Source organism: Oryx dammah, unplaced genomic scaffold, assembly GCF_014754425.2.
Source record: "Oryx dammah isolate SB20612 unplaced genomic scaffold, SCBI_Odam_1.1 HiC_scaffold_27, whole genome shotgun sequence".
NCBI lineage: Eukaryota > Metazoa > Chordata > Mammalia > Artiodactyla > Bovidae > Oryx > Oryx dammah.
In genome coordinates, this window is record NW_024070211.1 from 37,294,195 (window position 1) to 37,312,578 (window position 18,384).

Genomic DNA, 18,384 nt, shown 5'->3' on the forward strand with positions numbered 1-18,384 from the left:
TCATAGGTGATAGATATTAATAGATAGATTGATAGAGGATAGATGGAGTAAGCAATAATAAATCAAATGGGATAAAATATTACCAATAGGTAAATCTGGGTAAAATCTGAGCAATTTTTATGTTTGCAATTTTTTAAGTCCAAAATTCTTTCCAAATAAAAAGTTTTGAAATTTCTGTGTGATTCAAACACACACAACCAAAAATTCAGTCTCAACCTCTGCCCTTAGTCCTTTCTCTTCAAACATAGCCTGAGCTCCAGTTATACCACACTGCTTGTAATTTCTTCAGATTAACGTGCTTATCCTCTCTCTACCTGGAGAATGACAACACATGGAACAAGAGAGGGCATCTCCCCAGAAAAGCATTTCCCTGGTCTCTGCAGGCAAGTGTTTTCTTCACCATAAGAAATGAATTCTTTTACATATCTGTCTTCATCAAAATACAAGATTAAAAAAAAATGAAACTGCATTTTTTTGTGACTCTGGGCATTTTGGTATTTGAGTTTCTTTATCTGTAATGTGGAGATGGTAGCACCTACTCATAGGGATATTTTGAGGATTAAATGGGTTACGTCATATAAAGGACTTAGAACTACCTGAGGAATAGCAGGTAGTTACCAATAGCAGGTAATGTTACCAGTAGTTACTTATTATGCTGGTGCTCGTGATGCGATGGTGTAAAGTAATACAGCATCAGAAAAGTACTAGACTAGTCAGTGTAGGAGGGATCAGAGTATATTATACACTAAAACTTTCATAAACTCATTAAATATTTTCAGGAAAATGAATGGATGATCAGGGAGTGCATTGCCATGATCTTGTGAGGAAGAAGTAATGAAGGTCTCAACCAAGGCCATAAAAAGAAGGAAAAAAGATAAAATGAATTCTGAAAGACTCTGTGTAGATCTACATCAAGGGAAGGGATAAAAGTCATGACGTCCTCATTGTCTTAGAAACTTTACAAATCCACATCTTAGGTGGTATTTCTAGGCTAGCTATAGTGTCACTGTGGCTGTTGATACTGTCTATCAGACAATATGGATCAGCCTCTGACTGCCTCCAAATACTTTTCTCTGTGTTACACAAGACATTTTTTTAAGCTTAATTTATTATATATGTGTGGAAATCTTTGGTTAGTATGTGATTTTCATTCATTCATTCAGTCGCTCAGTCGTGTCCAACTCTTTGCGACCCCATGAATCACAGCACGCCAGGCCTCCCTGTCCATCACCAACTCCCGGAGTTCACTTAGACTCACGTCCATCGAGTCCGTGATGCCATCCAGCCCCCTTCGTCCCCTTCTCCTCCTGTCCCCAATCCCTCCCAGCATCAGAGTCTTTTCCATTGAGTCAACTCTTCGCATGAGGTGGCCAAAGGACTGGAGTTTCAGCTTTAGCATCATTCCTTCCAAAGAAATCCCAGGGCTGATCTCCTTCAGAATGGACTGGTTGTATCTCCTGGTGATTTTAGCTATATATTTGAAAGAATCTGGGCATGTCATACTGGTCCAGGGGTTAAGAATCTGCCTGCCAATGCAGGGGACATGGATTTGATCTCTGGAAGGGAAACTAAGAGCCTATATGCTATGGAGCAACTAAGCCAGTGCAGCACAACTCCTGAAGCTCACGCAGCTTGGACCCATGTGCCATAACTAGAGAATCTGTTATGATCTTTGTTGCACTGCAACAAAAGATCTCGCATGACACGACGAAGATTCTGCATGTTGCAACTAAGACCTAATGCAGCCACATAAATACTTAAACAAAAGAAAGGATACAGATCAAAGGTAGTATATAACCACGTAACAAGAGAATGAATTTTTAATGAGATTTATAAGCAAGGAATAGGAGGAGGAAAAAAAAAGCGAAATAACAGCTTAAGCTTCATTATGTTTAATATTAATTTGCCCATACCCTATAGGGCTTTGTGTGGAAAAAACAATTAAAAAGATATAATCCTGGCACCAAGCCCTGTTTCATCAGAGAAATGAACAGATTTTGTGGATCAATGTAAAGATAAATGAATAAATAAATGCAAGAATACCACTGTCTTATCTCTCAATAGTATTTTATTTAAAAGTTCACAATTAGAGCACTTGTAATAACACAAAAAGTTTAAAAGTGACAAAGGCTGCCCTGTAGCAAAGATTTTTCTTGTATGGAGAACGACAAGGACTTTGTGCCTAAAATGTATAAAACTTAACATTGTATCAGGGGACTCAGTAGATCAACAGAATCTGTCCTCTGAAGGGAATGAACATAACTTCCAAGTTATTCCAAAGTGGGCAGAAAGGAGGGGTATGGCAGAGATGGCATAAATCTGAAGATTTCACTTGGCTCAGGTTAAAAATCCAAAGAGAAACAAGAACAAAACCTCAGCGGTATCCACCATCTGCTGACATACTACAAAACACAAAATTGCAAACCAGTATCCTTTTAATAAATCCATACTTTAAAGACCTCTGCTACACTTCTCAATTTCAGCTCTGTGGGAGGGGATGATGATATTCCTGTATAAGCCAGAGAGAATGATTATTGAAAAGAAACAATACACAAACATCACGATGGAGGAGTTCTTAAATTAAATCCATATTTCATTTGAACCATTTTTAGAGTATTCTGCCATGTTATATGAAAGTGTCCTGAGTATGGCAGATGCTGTTTAAAAATGGCAATAGTGTCTGTAAAGGATATATAGAAAGAGTTCAGAAGACAGAGCAGCAATTTTTTCTACCTTGATCATCATTAATCAGCACTATACAATGTTAGCTGCAAAGAAGCACGTAGATAAACTTGGCCCACCAAAAATAAGGCATTAATAAGCGAGGGCTCTCATGAAGAACAGTTACTTAGGGAGGACTCTCTAAGTAAAATTTTTAAAAGGTGACTGACAACAATCTAATTGTGAAAGAAAAGAATATTAAGGCACACCTAAGTACACTGAAATAAAGTTTGATATCAATATTTGTTTCTAGGAAAGAAAGCTGCAAATCAGTTCCTTTAGATAAAAAGTGGCTTAGGTTGATTTAAGAATGGAGACAGTGTCTCTATTTCTCTACAGTTCTTTCCCAGCACTGTACTGCCTGTAGTGGAAGAGACTCTTGGAGTCCACATTGCGAGCTTTCTTCACAGCTTCAGCAAAAAGTTTGGTCACCTGAAAATATGAAGGTAGGAATATTAGCAACACACATGAAATGAAAGTGAATGTTCAATGAAGCAGGAGCAAAAAGTCACAGTTTCTGTTCCTGATTTTCAAAGGGGTATGGCATGAAAGACACAAACATTTTTATTTAATGGGGACTTTCTCCTATATCTCAGACCTCAACATGAATAAGCTTATTTCCCCTCACCATTCACAGAAATTAAAACTGACTCAGGGGGAAAAAAATACAATGGCCAGAAATTTATAGGGTCTTTACAAACAGTTCTCCAAGTGATAAATTTGTTGGGTCATGTTCAAGTAGAAGAGAACATGCCTTCGGTAATCATTTCCTATGGACTGGACAAGTGCTTGCACTATATCTGTGCTTTCAATCACCATTACCTGTTGCTTTTATGTGGTGCCTTTCATTTAGACACAATGGAATAAAATTGCATATCATTATTACATGCCATACCACACTTTTTATTTAGAGGATATTTGTATGTGTAATGAGAGAACCATGGTTATCCATGGCTTCTGGTTATCTCAACTCCTTGATCACCAACTGTCTCAGGCCATGACCTACCATAATAGACCATTAATTTAGATTCTATTTAGAAATTCTTCTGCTTTCTGAAAGTTACAAGAAAGACAGAAGAGAGATGTGTACTCTCAAGAGAGGCACAGAAATAAAAACCCTCGTGTGGACTATGTTTGAGGAAAAGAACATACCTGGAAATTAGTGAGGAGAGCAATTCCACTGTCAACAGCTGTCCTCCGAATCACATAATTATCATGGACAAATTTAGTGTTGTTATTGGGGAGGTTAATCACCAGGTCAATGCTGCCATCTCTAATCAATCTGAAGAAATAAACAAAATAAATACAAGCTTGCAGGTGATGATGTATATTTTATAATTAGTTTTCAAACTACTAATGTAAATTAATCTCAAAACCATTCAAGTCAATGGCATACTGAGTTGACTGACACCTGCCCTCCTTTATTCCTAAGTAGAGGTTCAAACTATACACATTCGGGGGCTATAATATTTTTTATTGTGTTCTTGAAAGAATGCTGTTGAATGTCTAACTAATCAAATGAAAATATATGTTTTATCTTTAAAATGCTACTGATAGCAAGAATTGGTAATTTGAGAGACAATTACTTATTTTACAAGAAGGTGGTTCTTCCAGCGTCGAAGGCCATTCCACTCCCCACCCCTCACACCCACTTCAGATCAACTTGACTTCACCGCCTGCTTCCTAGTGTCTCAGCTGGTGTTATGAAATACAGGCTGCCTGATTTTGAATTAAACCACTTCACATTCTGTTGCTGGGCTGCGATAAACATTAGGAGATATTTAAATGTCTAAAGCAGGAAGCAGTACTAATTCTTGTTTTACAAAGCCCTAAGAAGGGCCTCTGGGCTTCCCTAGTGGCTCAGTAGTAAAGAACCGCCTGCCAATGCAGGAGACACAAGACACGCAGGTTTGATCCATGGGTTGGGAAGATCCCCTGGAAAAGGAAGTAACAACCCACTCCAGTATTCTTGCCTGGAAAATCCCACTGGACAGAGGAGCCTGGCGGGCTACATCCATGGGGTCACAAAGAGTCGGACACAACTGATCGACTAAACAACCACAACAAAGAAAGGCTTCTAGCATCATTGGAATAATTTGCCTTCTTTTATTAATTTGATGATGATTTGTAGGTTACTTTCTCAAGAGCCCTAACAGATAGTATATCATATACTGTTTGTTAGTTAGGACTTAGCCATCCAGTAGGCTGTAACGTCCTGGAGCAACTGAGAATTATCTCCTATGTACCTACACCACATAGTTCTGTATGTGTTAATGTGTCAGTGTTTCTGAAGGGTCAGGTAGTGTGCTGAAATCAATGTCTTACAAAACCTAAAGAAGAAATAGCCTAAGGCATAATAACCAACCTGATCAAAGAATGGCAAATCAGGCGATCTGATAGGTGACATTATCATATCTCTCCCCATGGTGCCCTTTAAGTAGCAATTTCTCAAATAAATTGACTGTTTCATTGACGCACAACCTCAGTGAAATGCAGCTGGTTAATCTTACACTTGATATACACATATATACACAATGCAAGTTGACATAAAACACAAAGCGCTGCATTACTTTCTTTGGGCCCATGATTCTCATCACTGAGATCTTGGTTGCTGTCTGTCAAAGGAATGGACATTTACTTGGAAATATTTTGAAAGATGCTACATATCACCACGTACATATATGGCATTATGTGTTTTACAATAACAGCAAAGTTCATGAGAAGGAAACTTTACTATCATGCACAAATTTCCTCATTTTAAATTGGTTAACCAAAAAGATTTTTAGAAGACTTGCAATAGGGTAAGGTGATATATTTATATCATGTGTGTGTGTATACTCAGTTGCTCAGTCGCGTCTGACTCTTTGTAACCCCGCAGAGTGTAGCCCGCCAGGCTCCTCTGTCCATGGGATTTTCCAGGCAAGAATACTGGATTGGCTTGCTGTTTCCTCTTCCAAGGGATCTTCCTGACCCAGGGATAGAACCCGTGTCTCTACGGCCTCTTGCACTGGCCAGTGGATTCTTTGCCACTGAGCCACCTGGCAAACCTCATACTTATATCATATTAGTTTCCAAAGCTAATTCTCCATCTATTTTTTTATCTCAGAATAACCTGCCCAGTTCTTACTTTCTGATGGGCGAGAGGCTGGGGTTCTGTCCTTCTTGAGATGGCCATGCCACTGGGGTAGCAGGTACATTGTTGGCATTGAGCCAGTCTGATGTGGCTTCCGTGGCAAAGAGCTGCATTTAAAGTTTTTTTAAAAGTCAGTTACTGTATCAGGGATAAGCTGTCATGAAGCAAAGGGACCCATTAGGACACTTGAGTCATTTAAAACATAGAGCAGGAAAAATATGGTGAATATGAGATGCAAAATGATGTCAGAAATAGAGATTAAGACAGAATCAACTGTTATAGGCATTTTAAATATTTTTAAAATATTTGCAATAAGAAAAAAATTAATAACCTCAACTGTAACTGCTTTTGTAGGAGAGAAAAGGAAAGAGTTATTGGTGACTGAAAATTCAGTTATCAGACCAATAAAGCCTCATGACCACAGGCCCACCTTGAGCCTTGGGACTCATTCTGTTTTACAGAACCAGGCTTTGTGTGCAGATATTCATGGCAAAGAAGTTTTGCCTGTAACTGTTGGAAACTATGACTTCATATGGAAACAGGAAAAGGAAAAAGGGAAAATATATGGAAATGCATTGAAACTTTATCCCAGTTCTGTGTTAGAAAAAGTCTCTAGGTTTTTAGCCAGCAAATTTAGTAAGTTTGTGGTAATTGTGCTAAAACTTAAAACTAGTCTTTCTAATTAGTTTATTTCATTTAAGCTTTGAAATTATAAAGTTAGTCATAGTTTTCATATGGAGAGGTCATATCTTGCATGATTTTATTCCCCAATATTCTTCAATATCCTTTTTGTGGATAGATTGCTGACAGAAAGCAATTAAGAAAAATAATATCACATACCTTGAAGCCTTCATTGTGTAATTGTTCAGCCACACCAAGGAATTGTGGACGGAATGATTGCTGAAATTAAAGGAATTTAACAAAATTCACTTTCTAGATACATGTTATTAATTTCATCATGCAATACAGCATTCTGTTATGTCATAAAAGGAAATGCCATGTGTTGCCTGGTGCTTTATATTCAAAGATGACAGATTTCATCCTCCTAGAGTGATTATAAACTTACTTATTTTCTCATATAGATGAAATTCCATCCACATTGTCTTGCTTTCTACTGTCTTACTTTTTACACCTCAAATTCCTTTACTCATTGTTTAATCTATTGAGTGTCTGAGTATAGAGTCAGATTTACCCCTGGATTTACTTCTGGATGGGTCATTTTCCTGGTTAGAGAAAATTTAAAGTCATCTCTCTTAGGTGCTCAATGCCACATCAGCCTTTTTGGATGTTCTGCCTTTCAACCTGTTCTAATGGCTAAATTCTAAGTTTGGACTGCACTTCAATTCCTAGGCCTTGATCTAGCAATTCATGCAAAGTTCCCTACAAGTCAATCATTTGGAACTCAGCTGGGCATTTACTCTAAAGCAAAGAGTAAAAGAATGGACTCTGGAGTCACTAACCTGCATTTCACTCTGTCTTTACCATGCATTTGTATGAAAAGTTAATGTCTTTGAGCTTCCATTTCCTCATTTATAAAACAGTGACTCCGATATTAGTGTATCTACTTCTTGATGGTCCACAATAAATTGGGTGACCTTGACCAATTTACTTAACCTCTCTGTGATATATTTTCCTCAACTGTTAAATAGGAATAATAGTACAGAGGATGAGATGGTAGGATGGCATCATCAACTCAATGGACATGAGTCTGAGTAAACTCTTGGAGATAGTGAAGGACAGAGAAGCCCAGCGTACTGCAGTCCACGGGGTTACAAAGAGTCAGACACAACTGAGCGACTGAACAACAACAAAATGTCAGAGGGTCCCTGTGAGTATTCAGTGAGTGAAGTCCGCCATAAGTGTTAGTGCAGTGGTCATGCTCGATTACACAGTTGTGTCCAGTTCTTTGCAACCCCATGGAATGTAGCCCTCCAGGCTTCTCTATCCATGGGATTCTCCAGGCAAGAATATTGGAGCAGACTGCCATTTCTTCTTTGGGAAGGGGATCTTCCCAACTCATGGATCAATCAAACTGGCATTTCCTGCATTGGCGCATGGATTATCTACCACTGAGCCACTTGGGAAGCCGCCAATTTAGCACAATTGCTGGCTCATTAATAGTTATCATTAAATATTATTATTGTTAAAATAATTGTTTTTTCAGCCTCACAGAGGCTATATTCCTATCCCTGCACTCTAGCTCTGAAGCCTGGGTTCCTCTACTGGCTGTCACACTTAGAACACAAACCAGTATCATCCTCATATATGTTTTCCTTCCCACCAGGCTCCCTGATATTCAGTCTTGCTGTTGAGATATTTTCTTAGACTTGTGTGCTCTGCTGAAAACCCCAGCTGGACCCATTCAATTTCTGGGTCCTGCCTTTCCTGGTCTGTCTGTCGCCATCAGGGTTCCTTAATTCTGAACACACTTCCTTCCTGTGACCAAAAGCACATATTTGCAATACAGTGATCAGAGTGGAAGAAAACAAGCTCAGTAGCCTACCCAATTATCGACTTCTGACCTTGATCCCATTAACATGAATGTCTGAGTAATCGAGCTAAACAGAATATGCAAAATTGTACAATGTTAAAAACATCCATTCTGCTTCAAATGAGAAATTTTCACATTTTTTTGAACTATTCACAAAAGTTTGTAAACAGATGACATAATTTGGTTACTTTTAAAATATTTTATAATCTATTAGAAATTATATTAGTAATGGTTGAGAAAAGTCATGAATATGATCTTATTTCAGTTTCAGAGAAACTAAGAATTGTGATAAAACATCCAGATCCTTGTACAATTTTGATAATGTTCAGCCCACAAAACTTCCTAATACTTACTTGTAGCGGCTTTTTGAGAAAAGATCTAAATCCTAGGTAGAGACCCCAAGACTATGTTCAAATATAAAATCCTTTCAGAATCTGGCCCTCTCAATCCCAGAACTGCAATTTTATGAGAAGAAACTATTGGCAAATAGAAAAGATAAATGTAACGGGATGAATCTCAGCTAAAGCAGGCTCAGGGGTTATTCATGACAGCCTTCTAGAACACAAATTGTAACGATGCCCAAGGCAGTAGCTTTTCATTCCCACTTAGGACCCAACAGGAAGAAATGGGCTTAGATGCAAGAAGTTCGTGGATAGATATAAAATTAAATAAGTATAAAATCAGAAAGTAATTCAAGACATTAAGGTAATTTAATGAGTTTTGTGGCAGTTTCTTTAAGACTAGATTAAGCAAAAGATTAGAACAATCTTTTACTCACTTGATTCTGCTTAGAAAGCAAGGGACTGAATTAAATGGCATTTTAGGTTTTCTTGGTGTTTTAGATTTCTTGAAATATAGCAAATACATGTGAAATATTATAAATAAACCTCTGAATTTCATCAAGCACACCTAAAATGGAACATTATCTTGTGAACCTCTGCTAAACACACAGCAAACATAAGGAAGCATCAGAGCACACTGGAAGCTCACCATAAAGTAACCAACACTTTTTGACCTGTTATTACATTAGTCAGGTACTAATCTCAATCTCTTACATTTCCCCCTAGCAAAAAGTCACTAATAATATATGGCCATATGATAACATAACATTGCATCGATTTTCTAAAATACCATTTCACATGTATAATAGTTCTCAAGATGTGGCCTCCAGAGACTCAACATCACCTGGGAATTTGCTTCAGTTATGAAAACTTGGGCCTTACCCCGAGATCTATAGAATCAGGAACTCTGGGAGTGGGTCCCAAGGATCTGCAGTTTAACAAACCCTCCAGTGATTCTGGGGCACATTTACGTTTAGGAATAGGAAGGAAGAGGCGATAAGAGGACTACCCTTCATTCATTTTGTAATTCAAGGTGAAGATGCATTAACCTTGGCCAAAGACACTATGAAAAAGGTTGAGGGAGGAGTACTAGACTATAATTTTTTTTTTCTTTGCCATTTTAAAGTAAAATAAGTCAGCAAGACCTCTGAGTCCTGCAGACACCAGCCAGAACCTCATTATGGAGCTGTTTCAGTGCTGTCCCCCAAGTGGAAAAGATAAATATTCGACATGACAGTATTGGCAGTTTCCAGCCAGGGAACTACTCTGCCTTCTGGTCTGGGGTGTTGGCTTTCATAGTCACATTATAAACTTCTATCAAACATGTATTGAACACTTGTGACACATAAAATAGCCTCTCTACAAAAAGAAATTACAGCTGTCAGCTTTCATCTGAGTAGCCCCAGATTTAATAGCTGAATGAAAATACCTGGGTAAGAAACCATTTGTTACTAAAGGTGAAAAGTACAAGCTGATTTATTTCCTGGAAAACATTTGTAAGAAAGAAAGTCCTTTTAAAGTGAAAAAAAAACATATTTATATATATTATATATATTTCCTCTAATTATCATTTCACATTAATCCAAACTCTGGCTATAGAACCAAAAGCCAGGTTAAGATGGTGTGACGTCTGTGGACTCTACAGGGATGTCAGGGCTGACAACTCTCTGGTTGCTCATAATGATTCTGTATAGAAGATAAAAGGTTATTCAGGTCACTTGGAGTTGTCTTTTTCAAATAAAATGCTTGCTTTGTGTTTCTGAGCCATGCTGAAGCACAGATATCAGGTTGGGGGCTGTTTACGAGCATCACTGAATAGCCCAATCAGAGGGCAAAAAACAGCAAGGGCTCTTGATCTGCTCTAGAGTAAATCATTTATTGTTGAAGAGTGTTCCAGAAAACTTCAAGACAAAGCAGATTGCCCACTAGTAGATACTAAAAATAAATCCTGATGGGATGAAAAGAGGCTGGAAATATTGCAAGAAAATCAAAGATGATTTTGTTGCCACATAAACCTACACTATGCCTTTCTTACATTAGGGTCTATGCTTAAAAAGGCTCTTGGTAGACACACAGTGCCTGTAATAGTTAAGTTGACAAGAATCCTTTGATGAAACCTAAATCTTGATTTTCCCCCTAAATCCTAGTTATTCAAGATTGATGTTACCAAAATATTTCAAATTTCCCAGGTAATTTGACCATAGGATTAATAGTGAATGGACAGAAACAGTCTATGTGTGTAAAGAGTAGGATAAGAAAGGGAAAAGAAAGAAAAAATTAGGAAAATAAATATAACCCACAAGCATGTATATACACCCACATGCACATACACACACACAATATATTTATTAAATGTTGAAAAGTGGTTGATACTTGCTAGTGATAAACTGCTACTTAAAATATGTGTTAAACAACCAACAATAAGAAAAAATATTTCCTGTATCAAAGTCACTTTTGCCTTTCCTCCATAGTTCTCTTTTCCCCTAGTTTTCTCTTGCAACCTGTTGTGAAAAATTAGAGGTAAGGTTTCTTCAATTAAATCCTTTACTCCTAGCAGCAGCTGCCTCAGGAGGGGGTAATGAAGAGAAAAGAAGGTCTTTTGAATGAGTTTATATGAATTCTTCTGGCTAAGTGAAATCATGTTAAGTAAGATGATTTTTTTAAGTACAGTGTATCCTGAAACATAGGTTCTAATTACTTAATTCACAGTTGCTATGAAGTTTAGGTTTATACCATTCTAACTAGCCCAGTGAGTTAGCTATTAACTCTGATTAGCACATTCTATCATATTGTTCAGTCAAATTTATGACTATACATTTGAAAAAAAAATCACTACAAATTAAAATCTTCCATATAGTAATGAAGATATTATACTCTGACTATTGGTGATGGCAGCTTCTCTTTCCTTCCCATATAAAGTAGGTTAGAAAATGGTTCTTACCTATCTCTAGAGATTTAGAATCTTGATGATTAATTTTAACACAGCTGCAAGTATTTTGTTAAATGTCAGTTTATTAAATATTTCCTTGAATATACTTTTAAGCTCTGTAATTAAAATACATATATATTTAAATTCCTAATATTATGCGCACATGTACAGAAAGAAAGTTCTTTGCAAAAATATATGTAGCTGCTAGAACATTGATTTCTTTAAAAAAGAATAAACTGAAAGGTAGAACATTGCCTTTAGAAGTCTTTTTTCCCTATGAACTTCCTTCTTTCCCTACAAAGCAAAAATTCTGTTCACTCTTGCCAAAATCATACTAGTACTTCATAGGGATCAAATTAATTTTTGCTTTATATTTCCCTGCAGCACTGAAACCAAACAAGGCACAATTTTATACATCACTGCCTTCTTAAAGTGGTATTTTAAAATGTTAGCACTATTATGATTAGTTGTGAGGACAGGGACTAAGGGCATGGTCTCCTCTGAATGCCCCCAGGTCTCACATTAAACTTTAAGCCATAACTGGAAGCTGGACAAATACTCTCATACTTGTGACTTAATAATACTTAATACCCGTTATAACGTGATGAGTCTCTCATATGGTGTGATGTGTCTCTAAACTGCCATTAAGCTTCACAATTGCAAGTCATCTTGTTAGCCTCTGTTCTAACTGTTCTCCATCGCCCTTCTGACACCTTTATGAAGCAAAATCCCAAGTTACTCTTTGCAGAAACTTCTCCAAAGCCACCCATCCAGTCTCCGGAGTCTAATTTGCTGACACTAAGGCACCCTAATGCAACAGCCTCTGTAATAATAACCCACTACTTGAAAATACCTGGTATTATTCTAATTACAAATTTTTTGATGTGTACAGAACCGTGCAGGGTTTGAACTGATTGAAAGAATGGCAGAGGTGATAGATAAGACCATCTATTGTTTTTATAGGCCCAGGGATTGCTAACCTCAGATGAAAGTGAAAGATCAGTTGAGAAACACCTAGTATTTTTTAGAAACTTGATAAAGAAATAATTTGTATATTCTTGCAATAATTATTCCAAAGAGTAATAAGAGTATCCTGGCTCCCATTTTGCCCTAAGATTTACATTTGACTTGCAATAATAAACCAATGATGTCCTTTTCATCGTATGAAGATATTCACTTACAATTACTACACCATGCTTTGACTTAGAAGGTTTACTAATAATATTTCAAGAACTTCCACAGTACACTGTGGGATGGGCTGACTTTCTTAAGCCCATTAGGCCACTGCCCTTTAAGAACTTTCAGTCAGTCATGGAGAACTTTTAATTACGTTAAGAAAATTTTTCAAATAATGCCCATGTCTTCTTCAACTCTGAATCTTTGATATTTAGTAGAAATTGAAATGTGAATGAATGAATGAATGTAATGAAGGAAAGAACAGAGGTTTGGAGGGGTAATATTCATTTCAGTTGGTTTTGAGACATCCAGATGGAAGTATCCAGCAAACTGCTGGAAACAGAGGATGACTGAGGATTAAGATTTAAAGATGATAGTTTGAAATGGGAGAGTGGATAGACATGAATGAGCTGGCAAAGGGGAAAGTCAAGAGAAAATGCTAGACACAGTCACAGAAAAAAGCCATGAGACCAACTTTATGGAAAGCTTATATTCAGAGGCTAAGGAGATAGTACTAAGAGCAAGCCATGTAGAAAAGATGTAACCAAAGGAAAGAACAGAGTCCTTTTAAAGGTACCCTGAATCCCATTCAGAATAAACACCCTTCACTAGAGCTTTTTTTCTTTCTTATTTTCTTTTTGTTTATTCACTTATTTGTATTGGCTGCTACAAAAGAAAAAGGCAAAAATTCAAGGAATATACAGAGAAAAAGATATCCATTATTTCTCAAGTTTGCTGGCTTTTTAGTGGAATCTTAAAAATATTTCCTCCTCTTCTCTAGCACCATTAAGGTCACTTCCCCTACCAGCTCCCAGCATGCACACAACCACACACTACCTACCTGAATTCCAATCAGAATGCCTTTCTGAGGTATCTTAAATCCTGTGGAAAGCATTGCCTTTAGGAAAGCTGTATGAATACCTTCACCAAAGCAAGCCACCTGTTTAGAAGAAATGAAAAAAAAAATAAAGTAAAAGGAAGCAAATGACAGTCACCCAACCCTACCAAAAAAGAAACACAAATGAAGTCATAGATTCCTATGCTAGATTTTATTGAGTTGCCCAAAGACCATTCAATCTGAATCTAGGGATTAAAAGTCTGGCCAGGGCAGATGTATCTTATGTTTTTAATTAAACATAATGAATGAATAAGCAATTCTTTCTCCATCCAACAACACTCCATGGAGCAACAGAACTGGATTCTACTGTGAGATATTTGGATACAAATTACAGCTTCTGGCCCATAACATGGTGAGCTGCCAAATGTTAATTCGACTTAATGTTTAAATAATAGTATATTTATGTATACTATCCAACAATACATGAATTCATGGGTCAGTAGCACAAATGTGTAACTGCTAATCAATTGGTTAGGAGTTACTTCATACATATGGGAAAGCCTTCTGAGAAATTCAGTAAATCTGTGAAAATCTCAAAGGAACTTCTTCATTATGATTACCTTCATAAAATGAGGCAATATACCTTGCTATCAGTTCTTAATACTACAGCCCAAAGTAAAAAAAAGAAAAGAAAAAATCCAAATTAATATAGTGTTGGGATATACAGAGCCTTCCTGTAGGGTAATAGCACAATATAACTACAAGTTGATTAGCTACCCTAACTATAGAAGGGGTAAACCCTAAGGGGTTAATCTGAGCATGATGGAAGTAAGCCTTGACTTGTACATCATTATTTGACAAAGGTAGAGAATCACCATTAGAGTAAATAACACTGATGGCTAAATTCGTTCTTTAAGCAAGTGACTCCTTTACTGTCAAAGGAAAGTTCTCATGACTATGATTTTCTGTGGACCACTAGGACCTGCTGCTTTTTACACCACAGTGAACATTTTCTGTGTTCAAGTACTGGCTAACCAACTTAAGAAATGTCAACCTAGGTTAATGGGACCCAAACCCTACTGAAAGAACCTAGGCAATTTCATCATAAGTGCATATACAAACACAAGGTTTCAGCAGTTTTCTACAAAAAAAAACAGAAAGTAGTTAAGGAGGTGTTAATGGTAAAGAACCTGCCTGCCAATTCAGGAGATACAAGAAACATGGATTCAGCCCCTGGAGCATGGAATGGAAAGCCACTCCAGTATTCTTACCTATAAAAGCCCATAGACAGAAGAGCCTGGTGGGCTACAGTCCATGGGTCAGAGAGTCAGTCACAACTGAGCACAAAGGTTAAGACTATCATCCCCACCTTATCATTAGGAAAGCTAAAGTTTTATTTAATCCCACAACAAACCATTTTAACACTGAAAATGTCTCTGGAGCATAACTGAGATTTCACTGAGCTAGAATTATTATTCTGATTTCAGTAATAAAACAGAACTTGTAACATCACACTAAGTGACATTTGGAAATATGACTCTAATAATGGAAGAGGAATTATCTCTCTGTACTTCTAAAACAGATACGAGGAAGGGGAGGGCTGAATTTCTAATTCTCTCATATGTTCGTGTTTCAACAATTCCAATAATGTATGTCTGGAGGCAGAATGGACGCAGGTGCTGAAAACAGATTCGCCACACCAGAGAAAACAGCACGAAGGAAAGCAGATCTCACCCTGATCTGAATCCTAGGCTAGCTGAAAACAGCCCTGCTACTGAGTGACAATGTTACCAAGATGAACATCAGAGGATCTCCTTAAACGGCAGAGAAATTCAGCATTACGTCCCTTGTCTTCAAGTTAGGTTTTCTCATCTATTAAATTAACGGAAGCAGCAAAGATACTAAGAGAAGGCAATCATCAGTCCAAATACAAACAAGATAGCCATTTATTCCTCACTGCCTCCCTTCCTGTCTCAATTGGCTTCTCATCACAGATTTTGCTTGTAACCAGGCAACCATATAAAACATCACATATTTGTTGCAATTAAGTCTTTTCCCCTCTCAGGTTTTCCTCAACACCAAGAGGAAACAATGATGCCTCCGAGTCTGATGTTGCCACTCTGGTGTGCACTGATGAGAATCTGAAGGTTGTGTCCAGTAAGTCTGTCAAGGGCTAGGTGATTCATACAATGTCCTGACACTGACATGCAGGGAACTCTCTGGAATCTGACAGCTTTCTACAAGAAACACATTTCACATTCTTAAAGAAACCTCCAGCTGACAAAGGCTCCAACACAAGTGAAGAGGGACATCCAGTGGTCAGTCTCATTATAGTTTTTAGATAATCTCCAGGCGACTACAGTTGCTTTGTAAAACAGTGGTTCTGGGACTTTGCATATACCTGCAGATCCTACCGTATTATGGCCCCATTATCTTTCTACTGTTGTACATCATTCTACATGTTGCTATTAAAAGCTCAATGATCTAATTTCACAATAGCAAGGCAAATTAGAGGGGATGAGAGGTGCTTTACAGAGAGAACTGAGAACCTTTACAGAGAGACCTGAGACCTGAGAACCTTAAGTACCTAGGAAGGTATTTCCCTAGACATCTAAAGAAATATTTGAAAGATGCTCTCAATTTGTAATGTGAAAATAAATGAAACACACAGACAATATAGTCAACTGTTGAAATATAAGTGAGAATTTAGACTCTGGGCTACAAAATTCAAGGATTTTTTTCTTGGCTCAAAATTCCCAGGCCGTTTCAGACTTATTCTGATCACAAAAGAAGTGTCTCGCTTACTACTTACTAAATTACTTTACTATATTCTGATCATAAAACAATAGACTTTGAAGTAGATTTAATGAAAGTGTTCATGGATCATTAACTAGTTACCTCTCCAGTGGAAGCCATCTCACATCGTAGAATGGGGTCAGCGTCTCTCAGCCGGGGCCAGGAAAACATCGGAGCCTATCAAAATAACGGGTAGGAAAAATATGTGAAAGAAGGCTATAACAAGAATAAAGGAGGATAAATACGTTTAGTGAATCATCTCTCAAAGGATTCATTTAGGCTATGGTAGACACATAAAAAAAGTCTTTGGTCCAAGCATCTGACTTAAAAAATAGCCTTAAACCTGTGTTCCAAGAATTTCTTGAGCTTTCGGCCCAAATTGGGTTAAATAGTCACAATTTATTTCTGTAAATAGGGCCCCAGTGACCAGTCTAAGCCAATGTTTCTGATCTAGCCTACACGTATTCTTACTGGAGTGATTTCAAACAAAGTCTACTGGGCATGGGTCTCCCCAGACAGAGTTCAAACACACTTTTTCCTTGGTAGCTTTTGAAACATTCTTCTTCTTGTTCTGATCATTTGGACTTACGACAAGCCACCTTGCCAGAAATGTCTGTCTGCAAGCTGACTTCTGAGACATTAAGCTGTTCTTGACACCTCTTAAAAACCTTTGAAAAATATTCTGCTTGGAAATACTTTTGCCCAGAACTTTCATATGAACTAGAACATAGATAGGAGTGCTTTCTTTCCATTTATTTTATCAATGCAGTTCACTAAGAATCAAATTTTTGTTTTTTTCATATATCTATTTATCCAGCCTAGATTATTCCTTCTTTGATTCAGGCATGCCTCTGAGTCATTATGGGAATTCTAGCTTGGAGTTATTTCACTGGGTCATCTTAGTCATTATTACATTATATTCCTGCCTTCCAGCCTCTCTCTACATCAACCATTGATACCTACCCACCTCACTAGGACAATATTAAGATTGACTATGAAAAAGTAATTTGACAAAAAAATCAAGATTCATGTACAAGGATAACTAGGAAAGAAGTAAACTAGAAGCAGTGCATTCTGAAAAATTCACATCTATCCATCAGTATTGTTACTAGTTGGAAACTGTTTCATACACATGTGTGTATATATTTGTGTGTGTATTCCTGTGTCCAAGAATAAAGAAACATGAGTTTGAAATTCATATACAGAATCTCCAGTGGAAAAATATTTTGGGGGTCCTTCTACTTACTGGTCTCAAACAATAAAACCCTATGTATATATAGTCCCATTGAAAATTTAACAATTTATGTTGTGTCATAGCATCCAGGAATAAAATGCTACCCTAAAATAAGAAGTGACATTCTACCTCAGTGTACTGTAAAATCCAGGGAATCTTAAATTATTAACTTAAATAAGATTCATAAATATTTTTTAATTTATAGCTTCAACTTAAAACTCCCACTGTAAAAGTCAGAAGTCAGAGTCTCAGTTGTAATATAATTATGGTTGAGGTCACTAGTATATAAGAACAGAAAGCTCTGAAGGCACCCAGAATATGTAAATATCACGTAAGTATACAACATAAATTAATTTCATTGTGTACTTTGTTTTAAAAAATTCAGATATATTTACATAATATCTCACTAATCCTCATACTGTCCAGTGAGGTAGTTAAAGGTCATAATTATAAATACTCTGTTCATGGGCATACTGAAACAGCTAGAGGAGCACAGTGGATTTATTATTAAGTTATTTGAAATATACAAATATATACAGGCATTTCTTGTCTTATGATGCTTTGTTTTATTGTGCTTCACAGATATTGAATTTTTTAAAAATTGAAGGTTTGTATATTATGGCAACCCTACATCAACCAAGTATCTTGGCACCATTTTTTCCAATAGCATTTAATCACTGTGTCTCTGTGTCACATTTTGGTAGTTCTCACAGTATTTCAAACTT

The 18,384-nt window shown here is 37.0% G+C and overlaps 1 protein-coding gene across 1 annotated transcript in view; it reads right to left on the reverse strand.

Moving 5' to 3' along the window:
* Positions 1–2,050: 2,050 nt before the first annotated feature.
* The window catches only part of CPS1 (carbamoyl-phosphate synthase 1), a 141,065-nt gene continuing 124,731 nt past the window's right edge, over positions 2,051–18,384 (reverse strand). The window contains exons 33-38 of the mRNA XM_040228582.1: positions 16,528–16,602; positions 13,633–13,731; positions 6,695–6,754; positions 5,849–5,961; positions 3,874–4,003; positions 2,051–3,153 (exon numbers count right to left, since the gene is read on the reverse strand). Coding sequence (XP_040084516.1) covers positions 3,055–3,153; positions 3,874–4,003; positions 5,849–5,961; positions 6,695–6,754; positions 13,633–13,731; positions 16,528–16,602 — 576 coding nt within the window. The 3' untranslated portion in view covers positions 2,051–3,054. The remainder of the gene's footprint in view (positions 3,154–3,873; positions 4,004–5,848; positions 5,962–6,694; positions 6,755–13,632; positions 13,732–16,527; positions 16,603–18,384) is intronic.